The 26,722-nt window shown below is 33.9% G+C and overlaps 1 protein-coding gene across 1 annotated transcript; it reads right to left on the bottom strand.

Moving 5' to 3' along the window:
* Positions 1 to 286: 286 nt before the first annotated feature.
* Positions 287 to 8,385, bottom strand: LOC149815304 (proteasome subunit beta type-5-B-like). Its single transcript, XM_089990006.1, has 8 exons — positions 8,273 to 8,385; positions 7,368 to 7,486; positions 7,043 to 7,172; positions 1,841 to 1,947; positions 1,548 to 1,682; positions 1,357 to 1,460; positions 1,167 to 1,267; positions 287 to 623 (listed from the first exon to the last, which is right to left on the bottom strand). The coding sequence occupies exons 2-8, from the start codon at positions 7,476 to 7,478 to the stop codon at positions 508 to 510; spliced, it is 804 nt and encodes a 267-aa protein (XP_089846132.1). The 5' UTR covers positions 7,479 to 7,486; positions 8,273 to 8,385; the 3' UTR covers positions 287 to 507.
* Positions 8,386 to 26,722: the final 18,337 nt, after the last annotated feature.

Genomic DNA, 26,722 nt, shown 5'->3' with positions numbered 1-26,722 from the left:
CGTCGTAAACACTGAAATCACCATATTAGGGCAACAAAGAGGTCTGCTGACGACCGAGGGCACGAGCCAATTCATGAGAAGTATCATATACCAGCCACATTGCGCAAGTCCCCCACAGTCAAAAGTGGTCTTGTGGGTGATTGATACGAACCTATACAAACAGTTTGACTTAGACTAGAAGCCAAACCATATACTGAATGGTGAAGGCCGAGGACCCAGAAATGAATCTGGTCAACCAAAGCGTGCCGATTCAAAGATGCAGTGAAACTTCATTTAACACATTCACATCTTCAACGCAAAATAACTATCAAGAATTTGTAACTACATTGATTAAAACAATGTTAGATCGGTGAGACTTCATCGAGTCATTCTATGTCCACAACCCTGCTATCAATCAGCCATACTATTGTTTTCAGGAAGATGCCAAGCATTTGTTATATAGCAAAACTCTTGACTCTTGGCAAATTTCAAAGCTAAAGTGTCTGCGCTGCTGAAACAGCTTATACCTCAAGCTTCCACCTCAGTCATCTCCTGTTCCTGAATCACTGGGAAGTATTTGTAATGAAGTTCCCCAACATCATCTCCTGAGAGCTTCTTCCAGCCGCTTTGTCCAACATAATAAACTGGAGAAGAAAAAATGATTAAGCAACCACAGTAACATTGGCTAGTGTAAACCATCCACTTCAGATAGAGATTTCAGCTTATTCGGGTAAGTCAGATGACCCTTCCAATAGAAAAAATGTAAGTCTTAAATTGTGACTTCAACTCAATTAGAAGTCTTGAATAATTTAACAGCCACATTGACATAACAATCATGCAAAGTCATCAAAGCGCAAGACAGCTTCTAACAAGGCCTTGACATTCATTCAACATATACTGAGCCTGGTTTTAGGTGACCCACTACCAGTTATCTAAATAAGTTATTTACAGTTGCAGGTTGCAAGACTAGGAAGCCATGCCAAAGCTCAGCCTTTCTGTGCCTACATGGTCCCAAGTCTTTCCCAAGCAGCCAAGTATAGGAAACACAACAAGCTTTATGGGAAGGGCACAATATAAATGTCTAAAACTTCATTAAATTAGTTATCTTCGCCAGTTCCAACATTTGGGATCTAGTATCTTATTTCAGGTATCATATTAGCCATCTATTTTGAGAGAGAGAGACCAACCGCTAGCAACTCCACCACTAGCACCATCTCTGAATGTTGCATGATAAATTGACCGGCGTGCAAGTTCAGCTGCTTCCTCAATTGACATATCCCACCGATACCTAAGAAAATTACAGAGTAAGAAATTAGAAGGGCCATAAAAACTTGAAGTTTCAATACATTACAACAGGATCAAGAGACCAAAACTCACCCACTGTCCAGAACACCATATGCATACGGTGAACCCGATCCAACAGAGAAACGTGTCCCTTTAAGTCTTCCACCCTCACTATCAACATAATATAAACCAGGACCCTAGAATGCAGAGGAACCACACAAGTAATATAGACCAAGTTCAGAGATGGATAAAGAAAGAAGTTTGACAAGTTACAAAATCTATACCGTCTCATCCCATCCAGCAATCATTGTGCCAACAGACAGGCCCATTCCACGATAAGAATAAAGAATATTTGCCAGCAGTTTAGAAGCACCAGTAACTGAAATTCTCCTCTTGTTTGCCAGCTCATGCAAACGGCACTGACAACAAAGGCAGATAACAAAACAATTAAAGCAAGAGACAAATTGAAACAGTAACCAGCAATTTAGCCAAGCACATTAATAGCTTATAATAAATAAGAGTAAAAAACTACATCCTGTTCATAATGCACATATAAAACGTGATGTGGGGAGCTTACCTTGATACCCAAATTCCTGTGCCAAAATTGGCAATCAGCAGCTCCTCCAGCCATCGTGCCAAGCATATAAGGGTTGATTTCAATAATTTTCTTGACAGACTGTGAAGCTGCAATGAGCAGAAGATAAAGATTAGACTTGACCATGTAGACTCAACAGATTAACCGCCTGGGCTGATGCTCTACAACCATGCCACGTGCAATATATATGATACGAAAACTTTGTATATGCAGACTAGGATACCATGATTGAAATTATGAGGCTTCACAGATCTGCATCTTCAAGGAAGCAATGTTTAGAGCATGGACAAAGTATATATTTAAGAAAGCAAACAAAATCAATCCCAGCAAGCCCCACTCCCCCTAAAAGAAAACCCAAAAAAAAAGAAAATAAGAGAGAGAGGTTGCATGCCCCTAGTTCATCACACAATTGCACAATCAAGAAGATACATTTTTTTCCTATTTTTCTTTTCATTATTTAATTTTCTGGACATAAAAATTTATGGTATTGAGTCTAACATGTGAATAAAAAATTAGTGAAATTTCCAATTTTCCCATATTCACAAGGAAGTTTCCTGGTCAGACTTGAGTGGACTAACCAAGCTTGGCTTGACCGCTTGAGCATAGTTATACACATTAGAGTAAAAGAGAGGAATTAAAAGACCTTTTTTTTAGAAGTACGAGGTGCATTAAAAGACATCAAAATCTTATAGTCAACCAATTGGAACAATTGTCTTTTGAAAATATATCAAAATCTTATAGTCATGTATTATGCATCTAAACATACTAATTGAGATTGCAACTGTGTAACATGGATACTTCTACCAGGCACCCATATTGGTGTCATACCCATACTGATATTGGGTGCTCTAGTTATGTGTCTATTGATTTCGACCTTAATTCTTTATCCATTTCATGGTCCAATCAATGTATAGTCTATGCTCAACATCAAAAGTGCCTACTATTAAATATATATTTATCGATCATTATCTGTCAGTCACTCTATATCTTTGACCCTTTTTTTCCAAAAAAGTTGGGGGATAGTGCTTATGGGATTGGAACCCCAGACTCCTTGGTTATGAGAGTGCAACCTAACCATCCAGCTATCTCATTTCACCCCATATACCCTTGATATGCTTTAGGCATTTAGTTCATAATGGACAGTCTATAACTTCATATCCAGAACAGTTTTTAAAATGTAGTATAATTGTACAATTTTGCATGTGTATTTTATGCAGTTACACACATGCACATATATCCATACTCATCTTTTTGACATTTGTGTGGTTGTACTTGTACCCTTCGTACCCATGTCAAAACCTGTACCCGCAGCCATATCCATGTGACATAGAAGTATGTGTGCTCAAGCTCAAAAGTAGACCTGAGTTTGAGTCACAGGCTTAAGCTTTAAGCTCAAACAAAACAATCAAAGCTGAACATTTTTAACTAACATTGTGCAGTGCAAGCATTGGCAGTTACCAAGAATAGGTCATTTAGAATTTTTTGATAGGCATGTCATCCAGAAGTACCATGTCCAATAACAGAGGACAAATAAGGTAAGGACCTACTCTTTTTTTTTTTAATTTACAAATAAGCCGAACATACATAGGCCATCCTTTCAGATCCCAAATGACTTAGTTTATTGTGTAATTTTAGCCCTATTTGAACATCTACAAACATTACCTAATAATGTAGTTCATTATTTTCCTTTCCAAGAAAAAGAGGTAAAGAAGAGTTCAAGCAAGGACGAGAGACACGTGTTCAAGCTTTTTTCCAAGTAATTGAGTGTTAGCATTCCTCTTCTTCAAAGGAAATCGAGAAAGATGAGCATCTATAATCATAGTAAAAAAAGTTTAAAACGGAAATTTATCGCCAAGAGTTTTCTTGTAAGATTTTGAAAAAATTTATGTCTCGCATTTTTTCGAGAAAATATCGGCTAAAAATAAATAAATAAAATTTTAAAAGATATGAGGCAAGATAAAATTATTAGAAAATGATACAAGTTTAAGGTTCTTGTTTAAGATTCAAAGTTCTAAATAAATTAATTCAAAACTTTTAATTTTCCATGCTGGATTTTAGGAATATTCTAAAAATACAACACATTTAAAGCTTTTAATTTCCAAGATGGATTTTAGAAAACCAATTTCTATTCTCAACACTTTTCAAAGATGCATTTTTTGAAAACTCGTTTCATGTTCTTGGTGGATGAGAGGAAGCCCTATTAGTATTGAATCACGGAATGAGAGAGAGAGAGAGAGAGAGTAATGAGTTAAATGATAGTTAATGAGATTGTATTCACCTAAAATAATGTTGTTCAATGCGTTTTAAATAAACTTAAAGCAATTAACTATCTCCTTTTTTAATCTCACGATTAAAATGTAAATAAACACAATACTTAGATTTTATCAAAAATATCACAATATTTTGAAAATACTTGAAATTTTGAAGTTTAAAACGGTGAGATAATATATCATGTTTTTCTCGCGATATTTTCTAAATATCGCTGATATTTGTCACTATGTATGTAATCTCCTCAGAAGTGGTATATTTAGATTCTCGACCAGGAATAAACACATCTGTTTTTTGCTATTTGAATTTTGAAAACATATAAAGTATGTTTCTTTTTCATTTTTCTTTTTATGTCATTATTCACATTCACATCTGGTTTGCTCTTAATCTTATTTTGTGCTTCCCATTGTTCCCATGAACTTCATCATCCAAAGCAATCCAGAGAATGAAATTTAAATGCAATCCTAAGAAACTGTGGGTTCCCAAGGAAGCATCCATTCTCTTTCAAGCAAACAATACAGCTTTCGAGTTTCTTTGGCTCAATGAATAACGTTTAATCACCGCAATGAACATTTTCTTCAACCCTGAAAATCTAAGTCGAGTTAAGGCTTGCAAACCGTTTGCATGTTGAATTTTCTCATGAAGTTTGCTGTTGACCAAGCACAAATTTTAGCTTCATCAACTGCTACTAATGGTGTATTAGCATTTGCTGATCACATAATTGTTTGGTTGTTAATCCGGTTTCAAACGACCCTACCATAGAAGTAAGCAGATCTCCATAGAATTTGGAAGCCCTCTTTGGTTGTCTACTTAATATTTGTAAGTTTAATATGCTATTTCTAGCAAATTCTCCCCAGCATGACAATCCACGAGTACTTTTGATGAAAGTTACTACAACATTATTGACCAACAGATCTGAAATTTTAGATTTTACACAAGTTATGTATTAGGTTCAGCAGTTGTACCATAATATTTACATCTCGGGAAACTTCATTTATAGTGTTCTGCATCAAGACGGTATCACAGTTGACATGACACGATATTTCATGGACTGCTCGAACCTTCATTGGACATGGCTAACATCGTGCTCCTAACTCCATCCCTTTACCCCTATGATCTTGATCTTTTATTTTTTTAGTTGTATTTTTTCATTTTCTAGAGTTATCACTGAGCATAATTTTAACTTGGATTTAGTACTTAATGTTTATCAATCAGAGTGGCTCAGAATTGCTGTTCAAGAATTTGCACTTACAATAATGTTCATCTAGTATTACTTTAGATTAAGAATTTTGAATTATATAGTCACAAACAGATATATGGTCATGTCCTTTAGTACTTACTTCAAACACTATATACTTGTGTCGTTGTGGTTTTGTTTTACAAAAGTCCTGTATAATGTCCCACCAAGCATGTTAGAGTCATGTCTCATACACATGTTTGTGCCTATATGAGATAGCACTATTATATTTAAATAGATCCGATATCAACTATGTGTCTATCCAATAAGACCAGACCCCTAGGTTGACATCTCCACAAGTTTCAGTACGCACTTCCAAATCATGGCCTAAAATGTACCCATCCACCATTACCTCATGATGAATACCAAATTAGGCTAACTGAATTAGCTAACAGCAACCTAAAAGACATATTCTTTCACCTGGCACTACCACAAAAAACAAACACACTTTTCAATAGTTTTATAACAAACAACACAAACATTTCAGCTAGTGTATATGAGACAAACAATCATTAAAGGCCAGACGCACATGTTGGAAACACTTGGCAGAACGTTATGCTTGGAAGACCACAGAGCTTTCTCTTCTCCAAGATGCTCCTACACCTAATAGAGGAAGGCTTATTCTGCAGCTTCAAGCTCGGATATTTATAAGCCTTGATTGGGTTAAAAAAAGAATTAAAAAAAAAATGCTATAACAGTGCAAAACACAAAAACTGTTACCAAACCAGCTGCTAGATAGCTTGTTTGAGATGGTACAAGGCAAAGAGTAACGATAAATGGCACAGCCCGAATGCGATCTATGTACCAACAAAACATTCAATGTAGAACCTGTTTAGGCAATCAAACCAGGGCCTTATGAAAAAAAATGTATTAGCATCAGTTAGTAACTTCACTAGGATACAAACCCAAATAATATACTTCAGGAATATGTATACTTCGCAGGAACCTTCTAGCTACTGGTCACTCTTCACTAGATTATCTTCTCAAGTTATCTAAGCACAATGAATGATCAAAACACTTCTCAGATGGCTTCCTTCAAGCACATAACCTATTTGCTTTCATCTACCGAACCTAATCTCACACGGCTATTTGCATTTACATTTATTGAGTCTCTTTCACCCTTAAATCCTGCTGACTCCTTTAAGAAAACATGCAAAACTGAACATAATTGTAATCAATAAACATAGCAAAAGATATGAATGAACTAGTGCAACATAAGACCTAAAAACTTTCATCAATTCTGCCTATATGTTGCAAATTGAAAATAGGATTATGATCCCAAAAGTAGGACACATTTTGGTAAGCTTAGAAAAGAACCAGAATCTTGCATAAGCAAGATCAGCTTACAGACATATGAAGTTACTAGAAAAGCATGAGCTTTCTACAGTATTAGGTAGCATATTCATGTCAGCTCTAAAGGCAGGCAACAAGCTGTTAAAAGTAGGTATTTTACAAAAGCCAAGATTTTACCACATAGAAACGTGAATCGTACCAAATGTCAAAAATCATTCCAGTGCTGATAGCCGCATCGCAACCAAGTGTGTTTAGCGATTTTTAACATTGTCAGCAGTTACAACTTCCAACTTGACAACATGAAATCACTAGGTCTATGCGTAAAAAAGTCATGCTAAGTAATCAAAATTTATAAGAAATAAATGGTTCAAAGAAAAAATGCTTACATATATATCCTCCCATGCTAGCACGTGAATCAGCAGCAACCATAACTCCTTCTTTGAATATAAAAGCTAGGGTGGTTGTCCCTTTTGCTGGCTTTACCATTTGAACAGATTTTTTTTGGAAGTCGTCAAACTGCACAGAAGGAACAACTTTAGTGCATCCCTTATTGCATTAACTAATGGTCTACAATTAAATCCACAATAACTACGAGAACGAAAAAATCTTCAGCTATCAAGTTGTCCATTCAACTAGAGAAACATAATCATTGATGGAGTCGTGGAAAAGTGCAGAATGAATTAAAGGGGAGGGGACATAGGGGAGGCTCACGTCTGTAACATTAGGGAATTCAAATGATGGAACCGATGAAAACCCTTCACATTCTGTGTTAAAGACATGATGGGGAGCAAATGTCTCGAGTCCACTTGTGTCAAGCTTCATGATTAAACCTGTAAAACCAACAAAAAAAGTTAAAATAGAAAAGAAGACGAGTAAAACTGAAGATTGGTTCACTTATAGGCTCCACAAAGAATGAAACCATCAGTACTACCCAGACTCAGACTTTCCTTAATCACTCAGCACAGCTACGCTAATGAGATATGACTCCCAGGTAGAAGTAATTAAACAGAGGATACTTATTCATCAACAAGAAAAATGAGAGCGAAATATGTCACTCACATACACCAACAGTAATATTACAATCACTAACTCTTCAAGAATGATACCATTCAAAAACTCTCAAATAGCCAATTCAATCATCAAAATGATTTCTTTCCCCCAAATGGGATCAATTTCTCATTCTCGGAGTCTATTTCCCAAATAGATGCAATGAAGAAACCTTCAAACCGAACAAAAAAAAGGTTCCTTTTCTGCATGAACAGCTACATCTATTTACCGCAATAGCCAAAAACCATCGACAGCAAAACCCCGACGACGACATACTCATCACAAAATTAGGTTTTTTCGAGAAGACAATAAAAAACTTCCCCTTTAACAACACATGTGAGATCACAAACCCTAGGAATCAGAACAAAAACAAAATTATAGGGTTTTACGAGGATGTTGTCCAAAATAAATCAAGAAACGACGCGAAAACACCCCCAAAGGATCTGGATCTCGAAATCAAAAGACTACCAAGAAAAGCGGCGAGCAACAATCGACAAGGGAAAAAAAGAAACCCAAAATAGAAATGATCAAAAATACCTAAAATCGAAAGAACGAAAGAAAAAAAATACCTCGATGAAGAATCGGAAAATGGCGAAAATCGCTCGAACTTCAGATGCTCTCTCTCTCACTCTCTCGGTGAAGCCTTGAGAGGCAAGTAAAATATATATAGAGAGTAGGTACGATTTGGCAAAAGGATTGTCTGAAATAAAGTATTGTAAGAAAAAGTTCCTCAATTTATTTGCTGCCACGTTTGATGTTCTGGAGCAAATTTATACCCTCCCTTTATGACAGAAGATAAATGGAATGCTTGACTGTTACATAGCTCAAATTTTATTATGCCATCGGATCGGTTCGGGTAGGGTCCGGGCATGGAACGGACTTTGAGACATCTAGGCAGCTAGGCCGCATACGGGACCTAAGGTTGCAAATGGATTGGATCCAGTCGGACTTCCGACCCTGATCGGATTAAGGATGTAAAGGGTTCGGATTCGGATGTAGATAATACCATATTCAACTAATTGGATTTTGGCTAAACAAATTCAGATGTGAATGGTGAAAAGCTCATAACAGATATCCGTCAAATTAGGATATTTGTCAGACTCGGTAGCAAAAAAATCAAAACCATGTTATCATAGGATTATAAACGGGTATGGTTTTGGCTTACCAAATGCAACTCGATGAAATCAAATTCATGATATCAGATAAAACCTCATTCATTGACATCCCTAGATAGGATATATTATTTTCAATATGGATGTTAAAATAGATTCAGAATGTGTTTTTGGATTGGATTCATTCAGACATATACGGCCAGACACTTTTTCTATTTAGACTCTAAATCAAACTAAAATTGAAATAAAATTTAGAAAATGATCGTATATGAGTAATTTGACCTGATTTCTAAAAGATCCTACAATTTTTTTATATTTTCTAGATGTCCAAAATTGCAAGTATCTAACATCGTTAGGACCCTTTTACCCTTCACAACTACGAATTGAGATTTTTTTGCGATAAAATTGTACCACCCGTCGGTTAGGTCCAACTCTCACTTAAATATATAATCGCAGATTCTTTTACGTGAATTTAGACCTCACAAACTCGCATAAATTTATTTGTCAATTTTCGGTGAAATTAAAAACACCAAATCACAAATATCCAACTCTTTCGCATAAAAAATTTGTGAAACCTCTCGCAAATAAATATTATTTTTCATATATCCTGCAATTGCATAAATTTATGTGCGAAACAATTACACTAATTTCACAAATAGCTTACGTTTTCGCATTTATTGTACGCTCTCACATGAAGTTATTTGCAAATCTCTAGATATCGCAAATATCGTACTTTTTATATTTGTGAAACTTTGATAAATACATGATATTTCTTACTTTTTAAAAATTTCTCGAATCATATATAAACTCGTTATGGTCTCTAACCTTTTTATTTTTGCATAATTTAAGACTTTTTTTGTGTCTTTTCTCCGCAACCAGTGGTCCCCAACTTGCTTTTCTTCCAACAACTAATTTCGACATATATTTATGAAAATCCTACTAATTGATAAAAAACTAATAATTTTGCAAAATTATTTTTTCATTTATAGACAAGTTAATATAATTAATATAGAACTAAATATAGTTAGTTTGCACGAAATCAGATAACTTAAAGTTTAACAATTACAAAGTTACATTCAATACATGAGCTTCATTACAAAGTTATAGTCAAAGTTTATCTTGATCTATTAAATTACAAAGTTTAACTTGATCCATCCAATTAAATGTAAGTTTAACTTGATTTATTACAAAGCTGCATAATTGTTCACAACTCAGCTAGTTGGACAGACTCTTTTGACACCTCTCTAACTGATGTCCACTTTGTTATTGTCTTTCACACCTGTGGAAGCTCTTTCCTTCATGTGTTTGTAAAACTTGATCATATGATTCCTTATATATATGTGACATCTTGTTGAAAATAATTCTTTATTAACAAATAACTAACTGCAAAGAATATCTCAAACTAGTGAACAACTGACATATAAACACATACCTATGTGAAGATCAGTCTCCAGTTTTTGTCCAAGTACTACATTTACTGGATGACAAATATACCACAGTCATACTTGTAAAATAAGAAAATACCAAGTGAAAAACATGTACATGTACAAAATGAGTTAATAAACAAATGCAAAATAATTACTCATTCTCTTGTTGAAGAATGCCCTCTATCATCTACATCATATAATCTTTGTAACAATGAAACCCAAATTGTGCTAAAAAATGAACAAGCAAAGCATATGCATGAAAAGAAGATAGCAAATACACAAAAAAACAAAGAACAAATATGCATAAAAAGGCAAGTACATTATTGAGTAAGTTATGATATTGTACTATTTGTTTGAGGTTTTTATCTGCTAAATATGTGTTCGGCGTAGAATTGTATAGCATGAAGTCCTTTTCCATTATGTTTATTTTTCAAAGAACCAAGTGCGTGTTGCACCAATTGAAAGAAATTAAGAGTTGCAACATAAATCTAGTGTAACGTCATTGTGCATGTAAAAAATTATTTGTAAGTATGCAAAGTTGTGTAAAAACATATCTTGTCAGCATCAAGAAAATAATACTGCAAGTTGTTGCTCTCCAAGCAGTCAGTTGCCCCACTTTGTTGCCCTTTCGTTGTAACCATTTGTTATGAATAAATAAGGTTTACTAGTTAGTTTTTATTAATTGGTAGTAAAACAATATAAACATCATTTTTATAACTCACAGAGAAATACAGGAAAAGGTAAAAAGTCTTCGACAAGTTGTCACTTTTTTTGTCCTCATTATGAGCCACGTGGAATCATTGTACAAATCTTACTAGATGCTACATAGTATATTCATTGTGGTAACACAACAACAAACAAAATTACGTGCAAACTACATGAGTTGATGGTCATTGATACATGTGCTTTATAAAATAAAAAAACTAGCCTAAAAGTCGGCATATACCTCCTTCAAGTTAGACGTACTCATCAAGAACATGGTGACATAAGTGGCACTGCCATAAACAATTGCAAGATTTACACCTCTATCTATAGCAGTGACACCAAACTCAAATGGGCTTCTAGCAAGCACTTCGAAAGCTTTTGATTTCGGTCGCTCAACTACTAAGGTTGCGGAATCCCCACCTGTCTCAGTTTTTGTTTCTCCACCATTGGATGCACTTGCTGAAAAAAACTTTGCATTCTCAGAGTCCTCCCTTTTTGCCCTAGGGGTTAACTAACTTTCCCCTTTGTTTTCTATTGATCACCCCACTAACGATGAGTAGTAGGCTTCACAAGAAGGAAACTTTCCTCATCATAAGTTTATAAACTTGTGAAGCGAATAAAGATGTTGGTGCCTTTTGAAAAAAACTTTCAAAATGGCTAGTGAACCCAAAAAATGAAGCTTTCTTTTTCTATACTTTCTAATAAAATTACATTGCTAAATTATTTATTTATTTTTTAAAGTTTGCATGTGTGTATAATAAGAGTTTTTAGGATAATAGTTATCATACCAGCATAGGGTGTCATCCTAATGCTGGTATGATAATTGTTACTGTAGGTGAACTCTGTCAGTTCTACATGTCAATCTCATTCGCTAGACCAATCCAAGGTACAAGCTCCTAACATATCTTCCAGGGTTTAGATGGTTCTTTTTTATGTCCATCAGTTTGTAGATGAAAGGTTGTGCTAAATTGTAACTTTGTTCTCGAATCTTTCTATAATTATTGTCAGAATCATGGATCATGATCATATATGATGGATAACAGTATTATATGTAGTCGAACAATCTCTTTGACATACAAATATGTCAAGCTTTCTAGAGTTTGATTTATTCTGATGGGTAAAAGGTGTGCCGACTTAGTGAGACGATCTATGATTACCCAAATTGAATCATAATGTCTGCGGGTCTGAGATAACCTGACTATAAAATCTATGGCAATGTATATGAATTTATGTTTCACCAAAAAGTTTGTTGTAGATCCTTGAACATTTTTATACTTTCTAAATGGATAGAGTACTTGGATTTGTAGGCCTCAGCCAGTAGCTTCTCTCGCAAGGCTTGATTATTCGACATCCACCACCTACCTATAAATTTAATAGTCTCATCCTCATCACAAATAAATTGGGATTTGGGTTATTAGATGATGGTTATAAATTTTTCAAATTCTGAATTTGATTTTTGTAGTTGGACAATTTTATCAAAAATTTTGGGTCATGCACTCAGGCTTGTGTATTGAATTCACTCTGATTCCTCCAAGAACAGTTGTCATGCTATAAAATCCTTCAATAATTTTTAATATTAAATAATTAAGCAGAAAGCTAAAGTTTTTCTACTCAAAGCATTTGCAACAACGTTTGCTTTTCCTAGATGATATGTGATGGAGAAATCATAATCTTTCAAAAATTTTAACCATCTTCTCTACCTCAAATTTAACTCTTTCCGAGAGAATATATACCTAAGGCTTTTATGATAGGATAATACCTTGAACTTCTCGTCATAAAGGTAATGATGTCAAATCTGATCCTGAAGGATGTCTTCTGAACTTTATCAGCCTTGATGTGCATCTAATGGTAGCCTAATTTTAAGTCAATCTTTGAAAACACCTTTGTTGACCTTAGTCGATCAAACAAGTACTTAATTCTAAGTAGAAGATACTTATTTTTTATCGTTACTTGGTTCAACATACAATAGTCAACACATAATCACATTGAACCATCTTTCTTCTTTACGAACATGACTGGTACACCCCCATGATAACACATTAGGTCTAATGAATTCTTTGTTCATCAATTCCTATAGTTGCTTCTTTAGGTCAGCCAATTTGGTTGGAGCCATTGATATGAGAGAAATTTAGAGGTTTTTGTGAGGGGCTAGATGATCATTGATGCATTATACATGTGCTTTAAAAAATAAAAAAAACTAGTCTAAAAGTCAGCATGTACCACCTTCAAGTTGGAACAGGGTGACAAAATTATGGCACCGCCAAAAACAACAGCAAGATTTACACTTCCATCTGTAGCACTGGCACAAGAGGGAAACAGAATTCCAGCAAGCACTTCGAAAGTTATATATTACATTAGATATGATACTGATAACACTCCTAACAAATATTTAACAAAAATCACAAGCACGAATGTTTGATATCAAAGTTATATATTACATAACAAAACAAAAGAAGAAGCATCCTAATCTATCAATAATGACAAAAACGATGTTCAAATGATGAATAATCATTGTCATCATCTACATGAGCCTTCATCTTAGCCGAAGTTGCATCCAATCCTCATCATCATTTAAGAGACTAAGACACCAGGCGCTTTTTCTACTCACTCATCTAATATATCGAGGTTGTCAATACTAATGAGATCGTAGCTGCTCTTCCAGCATCTTTTCATTTTTTTGCAATGTTCAAATATTAATTAAATTACAAGTTGTATTAAAGTGAATCCACAAATATATATCTTAATGTTACATTTGCTTCAATCTCATGTTGCAGACAACAAATACAAATCATTTAATTGAGAGTACTACTGTAATCTACTAATTTTTTATGTAGATGCGCTAAAAAAACTCTAATTTCTCTCACACCTACTTGCACTACATCCCTGACTCAATATATGTTGTTCAAACATACATAATGAAGGAGCATCTCCACCAAACCTATTTCACCATTGATCTAAACCAACAAAAGAAAAATATATCATGAGAAAAAAATCTTTGTAATACAAAAATATATAATTAAATATAATAACATTGAATTTTAAATATGCAATTGGATTGCATTACTTCATCCAAAATCCCCCTCATTTTGTTCATACTTGTTTACTCCAAATGAATGTCTCTAGATAAGGAGGGTGTTGTGTGTTCTCCCCGGAACACAAATTCGTGTGTTTCGATGTGTACGGAGGAATATCTTGGGACCCGCAATAATTCATATGCCAATGTTGCCCACGATGACTTTATAATAAAATAACATATAAGAAAGGTAGATATGCTTTTGACGAAAATGTCCTCCCGTAAGATAGATACGTGTTGGATGAAAATGTCCTCTTGCTCCCTGTATATAGATTTGCATGTTCCGCCTTTGTTTTTAGCTTGTGCTACAACACATGGCCGCCTTCTTGTTCCTGCCTTGTGTTAGATAGAAAACTTTTCTGGGTTCGTTCCTACCTCGTGGAGATAACTATAAATCAAGCGACTGGTTCGATCATTGGTGGGCGTCAAAGGGGGATTTGTCGGCCATCTCTTTTTACAATCATCTCTTCTTTTTCATTTTCGTTAGGCAGTATGGAAAAAAGCAATGATGCACAAACATTCCAACAAGTGCCATTAAAGCGTGGTGAGTACCTTTCCATGTCATCATGCTATTGTTGAAGAACGTATGTCATCGTGAGTGTCATTAAAGCATTATTTTGTTATTGCAGGTAGATTTTATCGTTTCACACATAAATCAAAATTATAGAGAAATACACATGAACTAAGGAGAACGGTGCAGATCGATGATGTATAGCAGATTAATGATATTGAGTAGTCGACTGAAACTGGATGATTGTCTAGAATGCAGATGTTAAATCCAGATGACATACAAATGTAGCAACTAATAATGAAACTAGCAAAAGGAATGATGATCTATTAGTATATAATGAACAAATGTTGCAGAGATGGGCAGATGCATACGGAGGCAAGCCTCAAACTGAATTTAAAACCCATAATTCAACATCGAAAATGTAAAATACAGAAATAAAGTGTGGAAATCGCACGTAATGGCAAAGATAACAAATAAAGAAAAGAAAAAATGTTGGAATCAGAAGATTCCATTGATGTTGCACATGTGTGGACCGATCTTGCTATGAGCAAATCGGTATCACCAGAAGTGCTTTGTTGGGGCGGTTAACAAGAACTAAAAAAAAAGATCAGAAATAACAGAGGGAGATCGATGATTACCGTGGTCAGCTCGAATTGAGGGGAAAGAAATACTTCTCCTGGGTGTTGCTGAATCGATTCCTTCCAATTGAAGAGGCTAGATCCGGTATTGTCTATTCACTTAGTATATGCAATGTAACACGAATCACGATTATAGTGTCAATTTGGTGATATTGTTTTGTTTGTTAATATCGATTTGTAAGTTATCAAGCCAAAGATAAGTGAAAATTCTTACCAACTTTCTTAGAAATGGGAACTTCAGGATCATTAATTGATGAAATAGGGAAATGTTCATCAACGGGTTCAATCTTTGGCTTCTTAATGTCAGTCTGATTACTGTTTTTGGCAGCACACCCTCTCTTTTCTCAAGCAAATGAATGAGGCGAAACCGCCTCCACAACCCACCTTTTTTAGAATGAAGCTTTCTGATATAGTGTTGATTTGGTGATATTGTTTTATTTGTTAATATCAATTTGTAATATATTATGCTGAATTATCATATATCGATCTGTAAGATATTATGTGTTTTCTAGTATCGATTTGTGAGATATTGTTTTGTTTATTAATATTGATTTGTAATATATTATGTTGAATTGCCATATATCGATTTGTAAGATATTATGTGTTTTCTAGTGTTGATTTGTGAGATATTGTTTTGTTTGTTAATATCAATTTGTAATATATTATGCTGAATTGTCGTATATCGATTTGTAAGATATTATGTGTTTTCTAGTGTCAATTTGTGAGATATTATTTTATTTGTTAATATTGATTTGTAATATATTATGCTGAATTGTCGTATATCGATTTGTAAGATATTATGTGTTTTCTAGTGTCGATTTGTGAGATATTGTTTTGTTTGTTAATATCAATTTGTAATATATTGTGCTGAATTGCCGTATATTGATTTGTAAGATATTATGTATTTTCTAGTATCAATTTATGAGATATTGTTTTGGTTGTTAATCTCGATTTGTAATATATTATGTTGAATTTTTGTATATCGATTTGTAAGATGTTATGTGTTTTCCAGTGTCGATTTGTGAGATATTGTTTTGTTTGTTAATATTGATTTGTAATATATAATGTTGAATTATCGTATATCGATTTGCAAGATATTATGTATTTTCTAGTGTCGATGTGTGAGATATGGTAAACGATTGTTAATATCGATTTATAATATATTATGTTGAATGGTCGTATATCGATTTGTAGGATATTATGTTGAATTGCCGTATACCGATTTGTAATATATTATGTTGAATTATCGTATATCGATTTATAAGATATTATGTGTTTTCTAGTATCGATTTGTGAGATATGGTTTTGTTTGTTATTATCTAATTGTAAGCTATTATGTTGTTGCTTTGATACTATGATTCATTCAATCGATTCTTTATCTTGCTTAACTAATCAGTAGTCGTTGTTATATGCATCTTGAATAAATCGTAGTAAACATATGTGCTGGCTGACGCAAATTGATATTTTTCTCATGACAGTGTTGAGCATATCAACTAGTTGTAGTGAAGATGATGTGTCTCAATCACTGGAAAGTCATGGAGCAACGAACATCCATACTATCAACGCACCTGAAGAAGTGAATGTGTGCACTAATGATGCACATGATAAGAATGGTGCAGGCATTGGATTCACTCTAGACTTGAATATTGCAGCAAACGAAATGCAATTCGATAATGATATTTCAAGAGACGAAATGCAATTCGATAATGAGGTAGACAATCATAACAGTGCACTTGACAAAGGTGTAGGCACTTCAAGTCTACATGATAGTACACTTGACTCTCTTTCCGTAGAGGGAATGCGGTTTAATAATGAGGAAGTTGCATACAAATTTTACAATAATTATCCCTTAAAATTTGTCTTCAGTGTTAGAAGGTATTCTTGGGCAAAAAATGCACAGAGTGTCATGGTGAGAAAGACATATGTTTGTTCTAAGCAAGGTTGGAAGAAGTCAAGTGGAAATCCAACAAGGAGCAAGCGAGATTCAAGATGCAGCTGTCCAGTAAGAATGGTGTTAAGAAGACTTTCGAATGGAAAATATGTAGTTTGTACTTTAATCAATGATCATAACCATGAATTAGTCACTTCATTTATGACTCCTATGTTAAGGTCACATTGTAAAGTAACTGAAGAGCATGCTGCAATTGCTGAAATGGATGATAGCACTGACATTGCACCAAGGAAGACATATAATTTGTGTGCGCACGTAGATGGTGGTTGGGAGAATGTACCATTCACACCTAGGGATCTAAGAAACCACTTGAGAAGGAAGAGGTCAAAAAATATGAAGAATGGAGAAATATGTTCTTTGGTTGATTATCTATAGAAGCATTCAAGCAATGACCTTGGTTTCTTTAGTGCAATGCAACTGGATAAAGATAGGTATGCTGTGAATATTTTTTGGGCACATTCAAAGTCAATAGTAGATTATGAATGCTTCAATAATGTACTTATTTTTTATCCGACAGTGAAGATTAATACAAAATAATGGTCATTTGTGCAGTTTGTCGGAGTGAACCATCACACATGGAGTTGCATATTAAGGCACTTTTTTTATGACCAGACCAAGAAAACCTTTGAGTGATTGTTCAGAGTATTTACATAGGCAATGAATGGGAAGCACCCTGGAGCTGTACTTACAGATGGTGATCATGCAATTGCAACTGCAGTGTCTCATGTATGGCCATATGCACATCATCGCCTATGTTTGTGACATATCTTTCAAAATGCAGCAAAGAACATATGACACATTTTTAATCAGAAGACAGGGTTTGATAAAAAGCTTAGACAATGTGTACTTGAGAGTATAGACGAGGTCACCTTTATGTCTGATTGGGAGCAAATGATTTAGATGTATGACCTTGAAGACTGTGTGTGATTACAACATTTATATGCAGACAAAGAGAAGTGGGCATTAGCGTATGGAAGACAATACTTTTGTGTAGGTATGATAAGCACACAAAGAGCTGAATCTATGCATGCCACACTAAAAAAACCCTTGTATTCATGTTTAACAATGTTTCGCTTCATGAAACAATATGAATTATTTGTAGATGGTTTTAGACCAGAATGAACTTGAATAAGATATAAAATGCTTCAACACCCGCCTTGTAACTTTGAACATAAAAATATTGACACGACCTGCAGATCTGTATACACTAACTGTATTTGAATGGACTAAGAAGAATGTTATACAGGTCATGAATTGCAACATAGAAGAACATATGCAATATGGGAATATGCACAAATACCATGTTGTATGGGAGGGCGAAGAGCATTCAAAAAGGCAAGAAGCACATGTTACGTAAAATATTGACAACAGAATAGTTGAATGTATATGCAAAATGTTTGAATTCAAAGGTATTTTATGTCGTCATACATTAAAGTCACTTAATCAAGAGAAGATAGAAGAAATACCTGAGTCATATATAATGTGAAGATGGACGAGACAAGCAAAGATCGAACTGCTGAATACAAATAATGTCAGTCCATCTAGTGTTGATGAAAAGTGCCATATAGCCTCTCATTACCAATAACTATGTAGGTCACTTATGCATGTTGCAGATTTGGCATCGAAAAGTGAAGAAGCCTATGTATGTATGAGAAAAGTGTCAAGAGAATTACTTGAAAAAGTGCAGTTATTCACCATGAGTCCGTTTCAGCTCGTGAAGACCAATATAAGAAAACGGGATCAAACAACGTAGGTGAAAATCATGCTTCCCCTGACCCTTGTGAGAAGTTGCGTCAAAGCGTAAATATCATCTTCGACAAGTCAGACATAAATGTTGTAGATTATGATGAAAATATTCACCTAGCGAAGGGTATAAAAAAGAAACATGTCTCTGATCGTAGTTGTTGGAAGACAAAGGATGCACTAGAATAGGTTGGCAAGAAAATATCTAAGAAACATCCAACCCCTAAGCAACCAAGCCCTTCACATGAGCAGGTATATAATACAGTGTAAGCTATTATGTTTAATTGCATATCGATTTGTAATATATTATGCTTAATTGTTGTATATTGATTTGTAAGATATTATGTGTTTTCTAGTATTGATTTTTATGATATTTATAGTATGATTTTTATTATAGAATTACAACAAAGAATTATAACATTATAACAAAGAATTATCGATTTAAAACAAAGAATTATAGAATTACAACAAAGAATTATCGATTTACAATAAAGAATTATAAAATGCTAAACATTACAACGATTTACACTAATGAAAGTTAAATGCTATAACTATTTTGTAGCTGAAAAATTCACACGTGATTCTTGTGTTGCGTTGCTCACTTTTGAATTGAACTGAGCCTGTCATAAAATAGAATAATATCAAACACTACATTAAGTTTAACAAGAAATGCAAACATCCTCCCAAAATTGTTACATACCAAAAGACTTGTCAAACTCATGTCATTGTTTCACTCAAACTGGTCAGGTGGATTGCAGGTTACAATATTGTAGTGCACGTCTATATGGTATTGTTGCATGCTGGAAATTACACAAGTTAGATATTGATAGGTTGAATGTAATATAATTTACATGGGAAACCTGCATCATCTTCCAAGACAGGTAGCTCAATGAAAAGAGTACCCGAAAGAGATGTTGGACAAATTAATTTCCTCATTCATAGTATGTGTAATAATTTATCATGACAAGAAATCTTTTATATTTATGTGTGCTAACTTTCTGAATGTATTTATAGGCTTCTCATCGCTTCACGACTGCAAACGCGGAGAAAGACGTGAGGGTAGTGTGGCAGAAGGTGCTTGCTAATCGTTTTGCCGACATGCTGCACAATATAAAGGCTGCAACAAAAAAAGCAGCTGGTGGGAAAGATGATCCACTACAGTGGAAGGGCCATGGACCTCCTACTGTCAGGATAGATTATTGAGAGGGAATGTGCGACAAGTCGGCAAGCAATGAATTTCGAAACCGCTCAGCAAAGGCTGCATAAAACCGAGCAGCGATGCTTGATGCACAACTACACACAGGTGGATCTAGGACTTTTGAGAGCCACCAGAAGAAAATGGTAACTCATTAATATATATATATATATATATATATATATATATATTGTTAAATTTATAAGTATTTCTGCATACTTATTAATCAATTTTTTTGATCATGTAATATTGCAGAAAGAAAAAAAAGGAGACATTGTGCCTTACAAGGCTGTGTTTATTGAAATACATAAATATAAGAGCATGAGAGATTTTGTATCAGAGAAGACGAGAGCGACAACGGTATGTATTTATTGTATTAATAAACATTGTAATATACAAGTTACTTTGAATTATGTTATCATAAACATTATAATTCTTAATTATTAATTCATATTTTAATTATTACTTTGTAAGAGTCATACAAGCAGCAAATGATACAGCGATATGGCGATAACTCCACTCAACATCCGACTTTTGATCATGCAGCATGGGTGACTGCTACAGATGAACCCAAAAAGGGTCATGTGTTCGGGTTTGGGAGTAACATGAACACCACAATAGTCGTTGCCTCCTGCAGCCCGGGCTCACAGAGTTCTCCCGCAAACATTATTGACCCTACTGTGTCTTGGGATGATGTCTGTCAGCGTCTTGAGGACAAAATGCAACGCTTTTTAAATGAAGTCATTCCCAACGTTTTCCATAATGAGTTGTGCAACTTTTTTTAGGACATGAGAACTTCATCTGCATTCAACATGAGCTCAAGTGCCCGTCAGGTATGCATGATTGAATTACTATAAATTTTTTCTTATAATTTTGTTAATGTTCTTCAATTTATTACTAGTCTATGTGCCATTCATTCAGCCATTTAATTTGTTGCATTAGATTAGGTGGATTGCATATAATTTATTTCATTATATTTTGTTTATAAATACTAACATTTTGGTTCTCTTTTGTAGGATGCTGGAGATGATCAACGTAGAGGAGATGATGGAGGGAGGGGCATATTGAGAAAATGAAGAAAATGATGCCCAAAATCTTGGCGAGGATTAGATTTTTTTGTTTAATTTGTTTGACAAACTTGTAACTAATTATAACTTCGCAAGGACTGTATTTGGTTGTTAAAGTTTGCTTAACTTAGTATTTGTGTTTAATTTGTATGTATTTTTTATGTGTACTGTTTTTTTATAAGCAGGATATATGAATTGTACAAGAAATTTTTCTCGAGTTTCAAAATATTAAAAAAAAAATTTATTATAAATTAGCGATGGATATTATCTGTCGCCAATTTGAAGCAGGCATTGGTTTATGACAGAATTTAAACCATCGCTAATGTTCGTCGCCATATTTCGACGAAAATTAGCGATGAATACTTATCCGTTGATAAATAGTAGCGACGGAAATAGCGATAGATTAAATTTTGTCGCATAACCAAATCGGTCTCCATTTAACGATGAATTTGCGACGTACATCATCCGTTGCTAAGTCGTCGCAACATAGCGACAGATAAATTTTGTTGCAATTTAGCGACTAGGGTTATGCGACAGGTGATATACGTCGCTAGTTCATCTCAAAATCCATCGCAAAGATGTACAACGACGGACTAGCGATGTATAGAATTCGTCGCCAATACGCATTTGCCTTATAGTGTAACATCTTACAAATCGATATACGACAATTCAGCATAATATATTACAAATCGATATTAACAAACAAAACAATATCTCACAAATTGACACTATAAAACACATAATATCTTACAGATCGATATATGACATTTCAGCATAATATATTACAAATCGATATTAACAAACAAAACAATATCACCAAAATGACACTATATCGGGAAGCTGCATTCTAAAAAAGGTGGGTTGCGGAGGCAGTTTTGCCTCATTCATTTGCCCGAGAAAAGAGAGGGTGTGCTGACAAAAACAATAATCAGACTGACATTAAGAAGCCAAAGATTGAACCCGCTAAAGCCTGCATAATTTACATTGTTGCGATTTGGACGCTTGAGGTGACAATTTACGTATTCAACACACGTGTGCCAGGTTCATAATTTTAGTTTATGGATCAATGTAAATTTTGTACACAGTCTTATAAATTTTGTATACACAGTGTACAAAATCTGTTACAAATGTCTGTACACAAAAAAATTGAAAATTAAAAGTTGAACAAAAAATTGATATCTCTCTCTCTCTCTCAGTAGTAGAACGTAACCCTCTTCACGTTATCCTTGAGAACAAGTAGACGTTTAAAAGGACTTCCTCTTACTATTGGGGGCCTCGCGTCCTTCGTACCTTTCTAGATAATCTTTTAGTCTTGATTTTTGTATCTTCCGCAACTAGAAAATTCTTTAATTTTTTGCATAGTTCTGTGCGGAATCCAGGTATATCATCTTGAAAAAAAAACCCGAAAGTCAGACCAATATAAAAATGTAGTTACCAATAATATAGGATAATAAAACATGTTTAAATGCACAACATATAACAGTGAATTCTGGTGCTCGTCCATAGTATATTGCTTCAATATACTTAATTACAAAGACGCCACAATCAACGCCATTATTTTGTAAAGGAGCATCTTCTGTGACGTGAGTCTTCCATGGGCCAATGTCGACACCCAACATGTCTTTGAAAAATCCAACCTGTGGTTTATGCAAAAGCAAGTAAATTCCGGGCCATGATACAACATACGGTAATCTTAAAAATAAAAACTTATCAAATGCACAATGTCATGGTCTACACCAATGTTCTAGTCTAAGGAGTTGTATAACCATATTTTTTGTTCTTGTACATCCAACACGTATAAGACCCAATGCTTTTCCGATTGCCATAATGTAGGAATCAATATATGCAAATTGATTATAAAATATCTTAAAAAATAGATATAGAAATACACACTGATACCATAAAAATTGATGTTAAGAATCAACATATAAATCGATATTAAGAATCAAACCAATATCTTAAATCGATATTAGGAATTAGTATAGAAATCGATATTAAGAGTCAGAACATCTCAAATCGATATGAAAATTCCTATTGATAGCTTAAAAATAGATATTAAGAATCAACATAAAAATCGATATTAAGAATCAAAACAATATCTTAAATCGATATTAAGAATCAACATAGAAATCACTATTAATATTCAGAGCAATACCTTAAATTGATTTAGAAATTCGTATTGATATCTTAGAAATCGATATTAAGAATCAAAACAATATCCTAAATCGATATTAAGAATCAAAACAATATCTTAAATCGATATAAAAATTTGTATTGATATATTAAAAATCGATATTTAGAATCAAAACAATATCTTAAGTCAATATTAAGAATCAAAACAATATCTTAAATCAATATTAAGAATCAGCATAAAAATTGATATTAAGAATCATAATAATATCTTAAATCGATATGTTGATAGCTTAAAAATAGTATTAAGAATCTGCATAGAAATCAATATTAATAATCAAAACAATATCTTAAAAATCGATATTTAGAATCAACATAGAAATTGATATTAAGAATCAAAACAATATCTTAAATCGATATACAAATTCCTATTGATAGCTTAAAAATCGATATTAAAAATCAAAACAAGATCTTAAATAGATTTAACATCTTACAAATCGATATGTTGAACAAAAGTCTGCCATTTGGTCATTGTTACCCCAATATTGTAGTCCATCTAGAAATCTAGCAGCGTATGACATTCAACGAACAATACTCTGTTGATTAAAACATTAATAATAGTAAGTTTAAAACACGAAGGTACATTAGTAAATAAAAAAAAAAAACATATAAGATAACAAATATATCATAAAATAGGGGTGAAGTCGAGAACCGACATGGTTGTTCCCTTGCTTTGAATATACATGACCAAATCGTGTATAGTCTATTTACAACAAATATGCACTTGTTAATATACATACCCATGGCATACGTAAATGTATAACTGATAGTGGTTTCGTACGTACAAGATTACTTATAGTGTGTCCTTCTGCAAATTCATCTTGCATTCGGTTGATGTTCTCTTCGAACACTTTGCTGAGTTTTCTGGCACCTTGTTTTATAGATGTTGCACTAAAATTAGTTGAATATTCAGTAAACAAACTGTAGCATTATATTCAGTAAATGAACTGTAAACAACGTAAAAAAGATGAAGCAGGTTATAGGAATCGAAGGTACCCTTTTTGTGGACGTTCGACTGAATCGTAGTACCCTTCGACATCAATACAACTTTTGCAATGAAGGAGGTTAAAGGAAACATCGGTTTTTCTGTTCGTTGCTCATAAAGCAGGTTATAGGAAAGACTCCTTTTCTTCTTTAAATGAAACGTCGTTTGTTCCATGCTCTTAAAGGAAACGTCTTGTGTTCCTTCTAGAACACACTATTGAATTTATGCGACACTTCATTCATTTATTCTTCACATCGTTTCACATCCTATTCGTTTTCAAAAATCACGCAAAAAGAATATTAACAAATAAATAATTCACATTGCGTATTAATTAAAAGACATTGTTTCATTTGCTAGTATCATCGAAACGACGTTAGTACATGTAAATGAATGACACATAGCATAACATCAGTAGCGTGTCAGATGACGTTTCCCTAAACTCTAGACCCTAAATCCTAAATTAATGTTATGCGACGTTCCTTGCACCTAAAGGAAACACTATAAATAATAAACCCTAAACCAATAATTGCTTAATGATTGAACAAACCTAAGTACAAATAGTGGTAACTTCATAATTGTATACCTAGTAATCGCTATTTCAGGAATCACTATACAAAATAAACTCAAAACTAGTAATCACTATAGGACTTAGCAAACGTAAGTACAAATCATGGTAACATCATAATCGTTATACCTATTAATCGCTATACTAAGCAATCGCTATCACATGAAACACTATAAGTAATAAACCCTAAACTGGTAATCGCTATACGATTTCGCAACATTAAATACAAATCATGGTAACTTCATAGTCGCTATATTGAGTAATCGCTATTACAGAAATCACTATACATAATAAACTTAAAACTAGTAATCGCTATACGATTTAGCAAACATAAGTACAAATCGTGGTAACTTCATAATCGTTATACATATTAATCGCTAAACTAAGTAATCGCTATCACAGGAAAACTATAAATAATAAACCCTAAACCAGTAATTGCTATACGATTTAGTAAACATAAGTACAAATAATGGTATCTTCATAATCGCTATACTGAGTAATAGATATATTAAGTAATCACTATCACAGGAAACACTATAAGTAATAAACCCTAAACTAGTAATCGCTATACGATTTAGCAAATGTAAGTACAAATCGTGGTAACTTCATAATCACTATACATAGTAAGCGCTATACAGAGTAATCGCTATCACAGAAATCACGATACATAATAAACCCTAAGCCAGTAAGCTCTATACGTAAACACAAATCATGAAAGACCTAAGTTTATGTAGTCTTGTCGATTTTTCAGTGGCACTTCTGTGTTACACTTATTAAGAAAAGAATTATATAATTACAACAAAGAATGATAGAATTATAACATAGAATTATCGGGATACACAAATCACATAATATGTTTATTCACTAGCACTTGACGACTCATATGGACATAGAAATCGTCTTTTTCTTGGACTTGGTGGAGTCTCTTTATTCGGTGGCCTCTTCGTTCCCTTGATCTTATTAAATCCACCGGTAATCATCTCAACCAGTGATCCAATTTGTTTACTTAAATTTTGCACGTCCTTTCGTAACTCCTTATTCTTACTCTCTAGCATCTCTAACCTTTGGTCGGACAATACCGTCTCCTTTGGGAGCTGTGTTTGCTCCTTATCGTGTACTGCAACAAAGGGAATCATAGTATCTTCCAAATGGACATGATGAACGTTACGTCTATGCTGAAGGATGACATGCTCGGTGACAAGAGTGAACTCACTTTCAGGTTGCTTCTTCTCAATCTATTGATTTCCATGCATGAGTTGTCAATAATGTTTGAAATAGTTGGGGTCATATTATCGTTCTTTATTATCATATGGTATGACACGAACACCTCCTTTGTTCCAGCTATCCAATTATTTCCTGAAGCGTTCATGCCAATTCACATTCCTGGCCTCACTACTATTCATCTTCTTTTTAAATACCATAGGCAATTTTGGTATCGACTGTCCCAAGCCAGCTTGTAGGAGTACTCGACTACCATGATGCAACTCGGCTTCACATTTGCTAAAGAGCCAAATATCACAGACAGACAATCGCGCTGCCTCAGCAACAATCTCGTCGTCCTCCTCATCCCTATAAGATCTCTACAAAACCTGTATAATCGAGATTGTGGTTTAGATATAGACATAATTATTCATGCAAAAATGTTGAATGCAATAACGATTTGTACTAAAGAAGACAAAATGCTGAATGCGATTATTAGTTAAGAATGCTAAACATTACAATGATTTACACTAATAAAAATTAGATGTAAATACAATAACGATTTGTACTAAGGAATACAAAATCCTAAAGCGATGATTACTTAAGAATGCTAAACATTACAATGATTTACGCTAATGAAAGTTAGATGCAAATGTG

Source organism: Nuphar pumila, chromosome 15 (assembly GCF_984573655.1).
Source record: "Nuphar pumila chromosome 15, dmNupPumi1.hap1.1, whole genome shotgun sequence".
NCBI classification, from domain to species: Eukaryota; Viridiplantae; Streptophyta; class Magnoliopsida; order Nymphaeales; family Nymphaeaceae; genus Nuphar; species Nuphar pumila.
Note: the sequence above shows the minus strand (reverse complement) of the source record. Positions and strands in the feature narration are given on the sequence as shown.

What these genes read in the sequence shown, in the direction of transcription:
- LOC149815304 (XM_089990006.1), bottom strand. Translation starts at nt 7,478, where the DNA reads ATGAAGCTTGACACAAGTGGACTCGAGACATTTGCTCCCCATCATGTC. An exon ending in TTGCTGGATGGGATGAGACG is followed by an intron (nt 1,461 to 1,547) that starts GTATAGATTTTG and finishes TCTGCATTCTAG; the next exon opens with GGTCCTGGTTTATATTATGT. An exon ending in TATGGTGTTCTGGACAGTGG is followed by an intron (nt 1,268 to 1,356) that starts GTGAGTTTTGGT and finishes TAATTTTCTTAG; the next exon opens with GTATCGGTGGGATATGTCAA.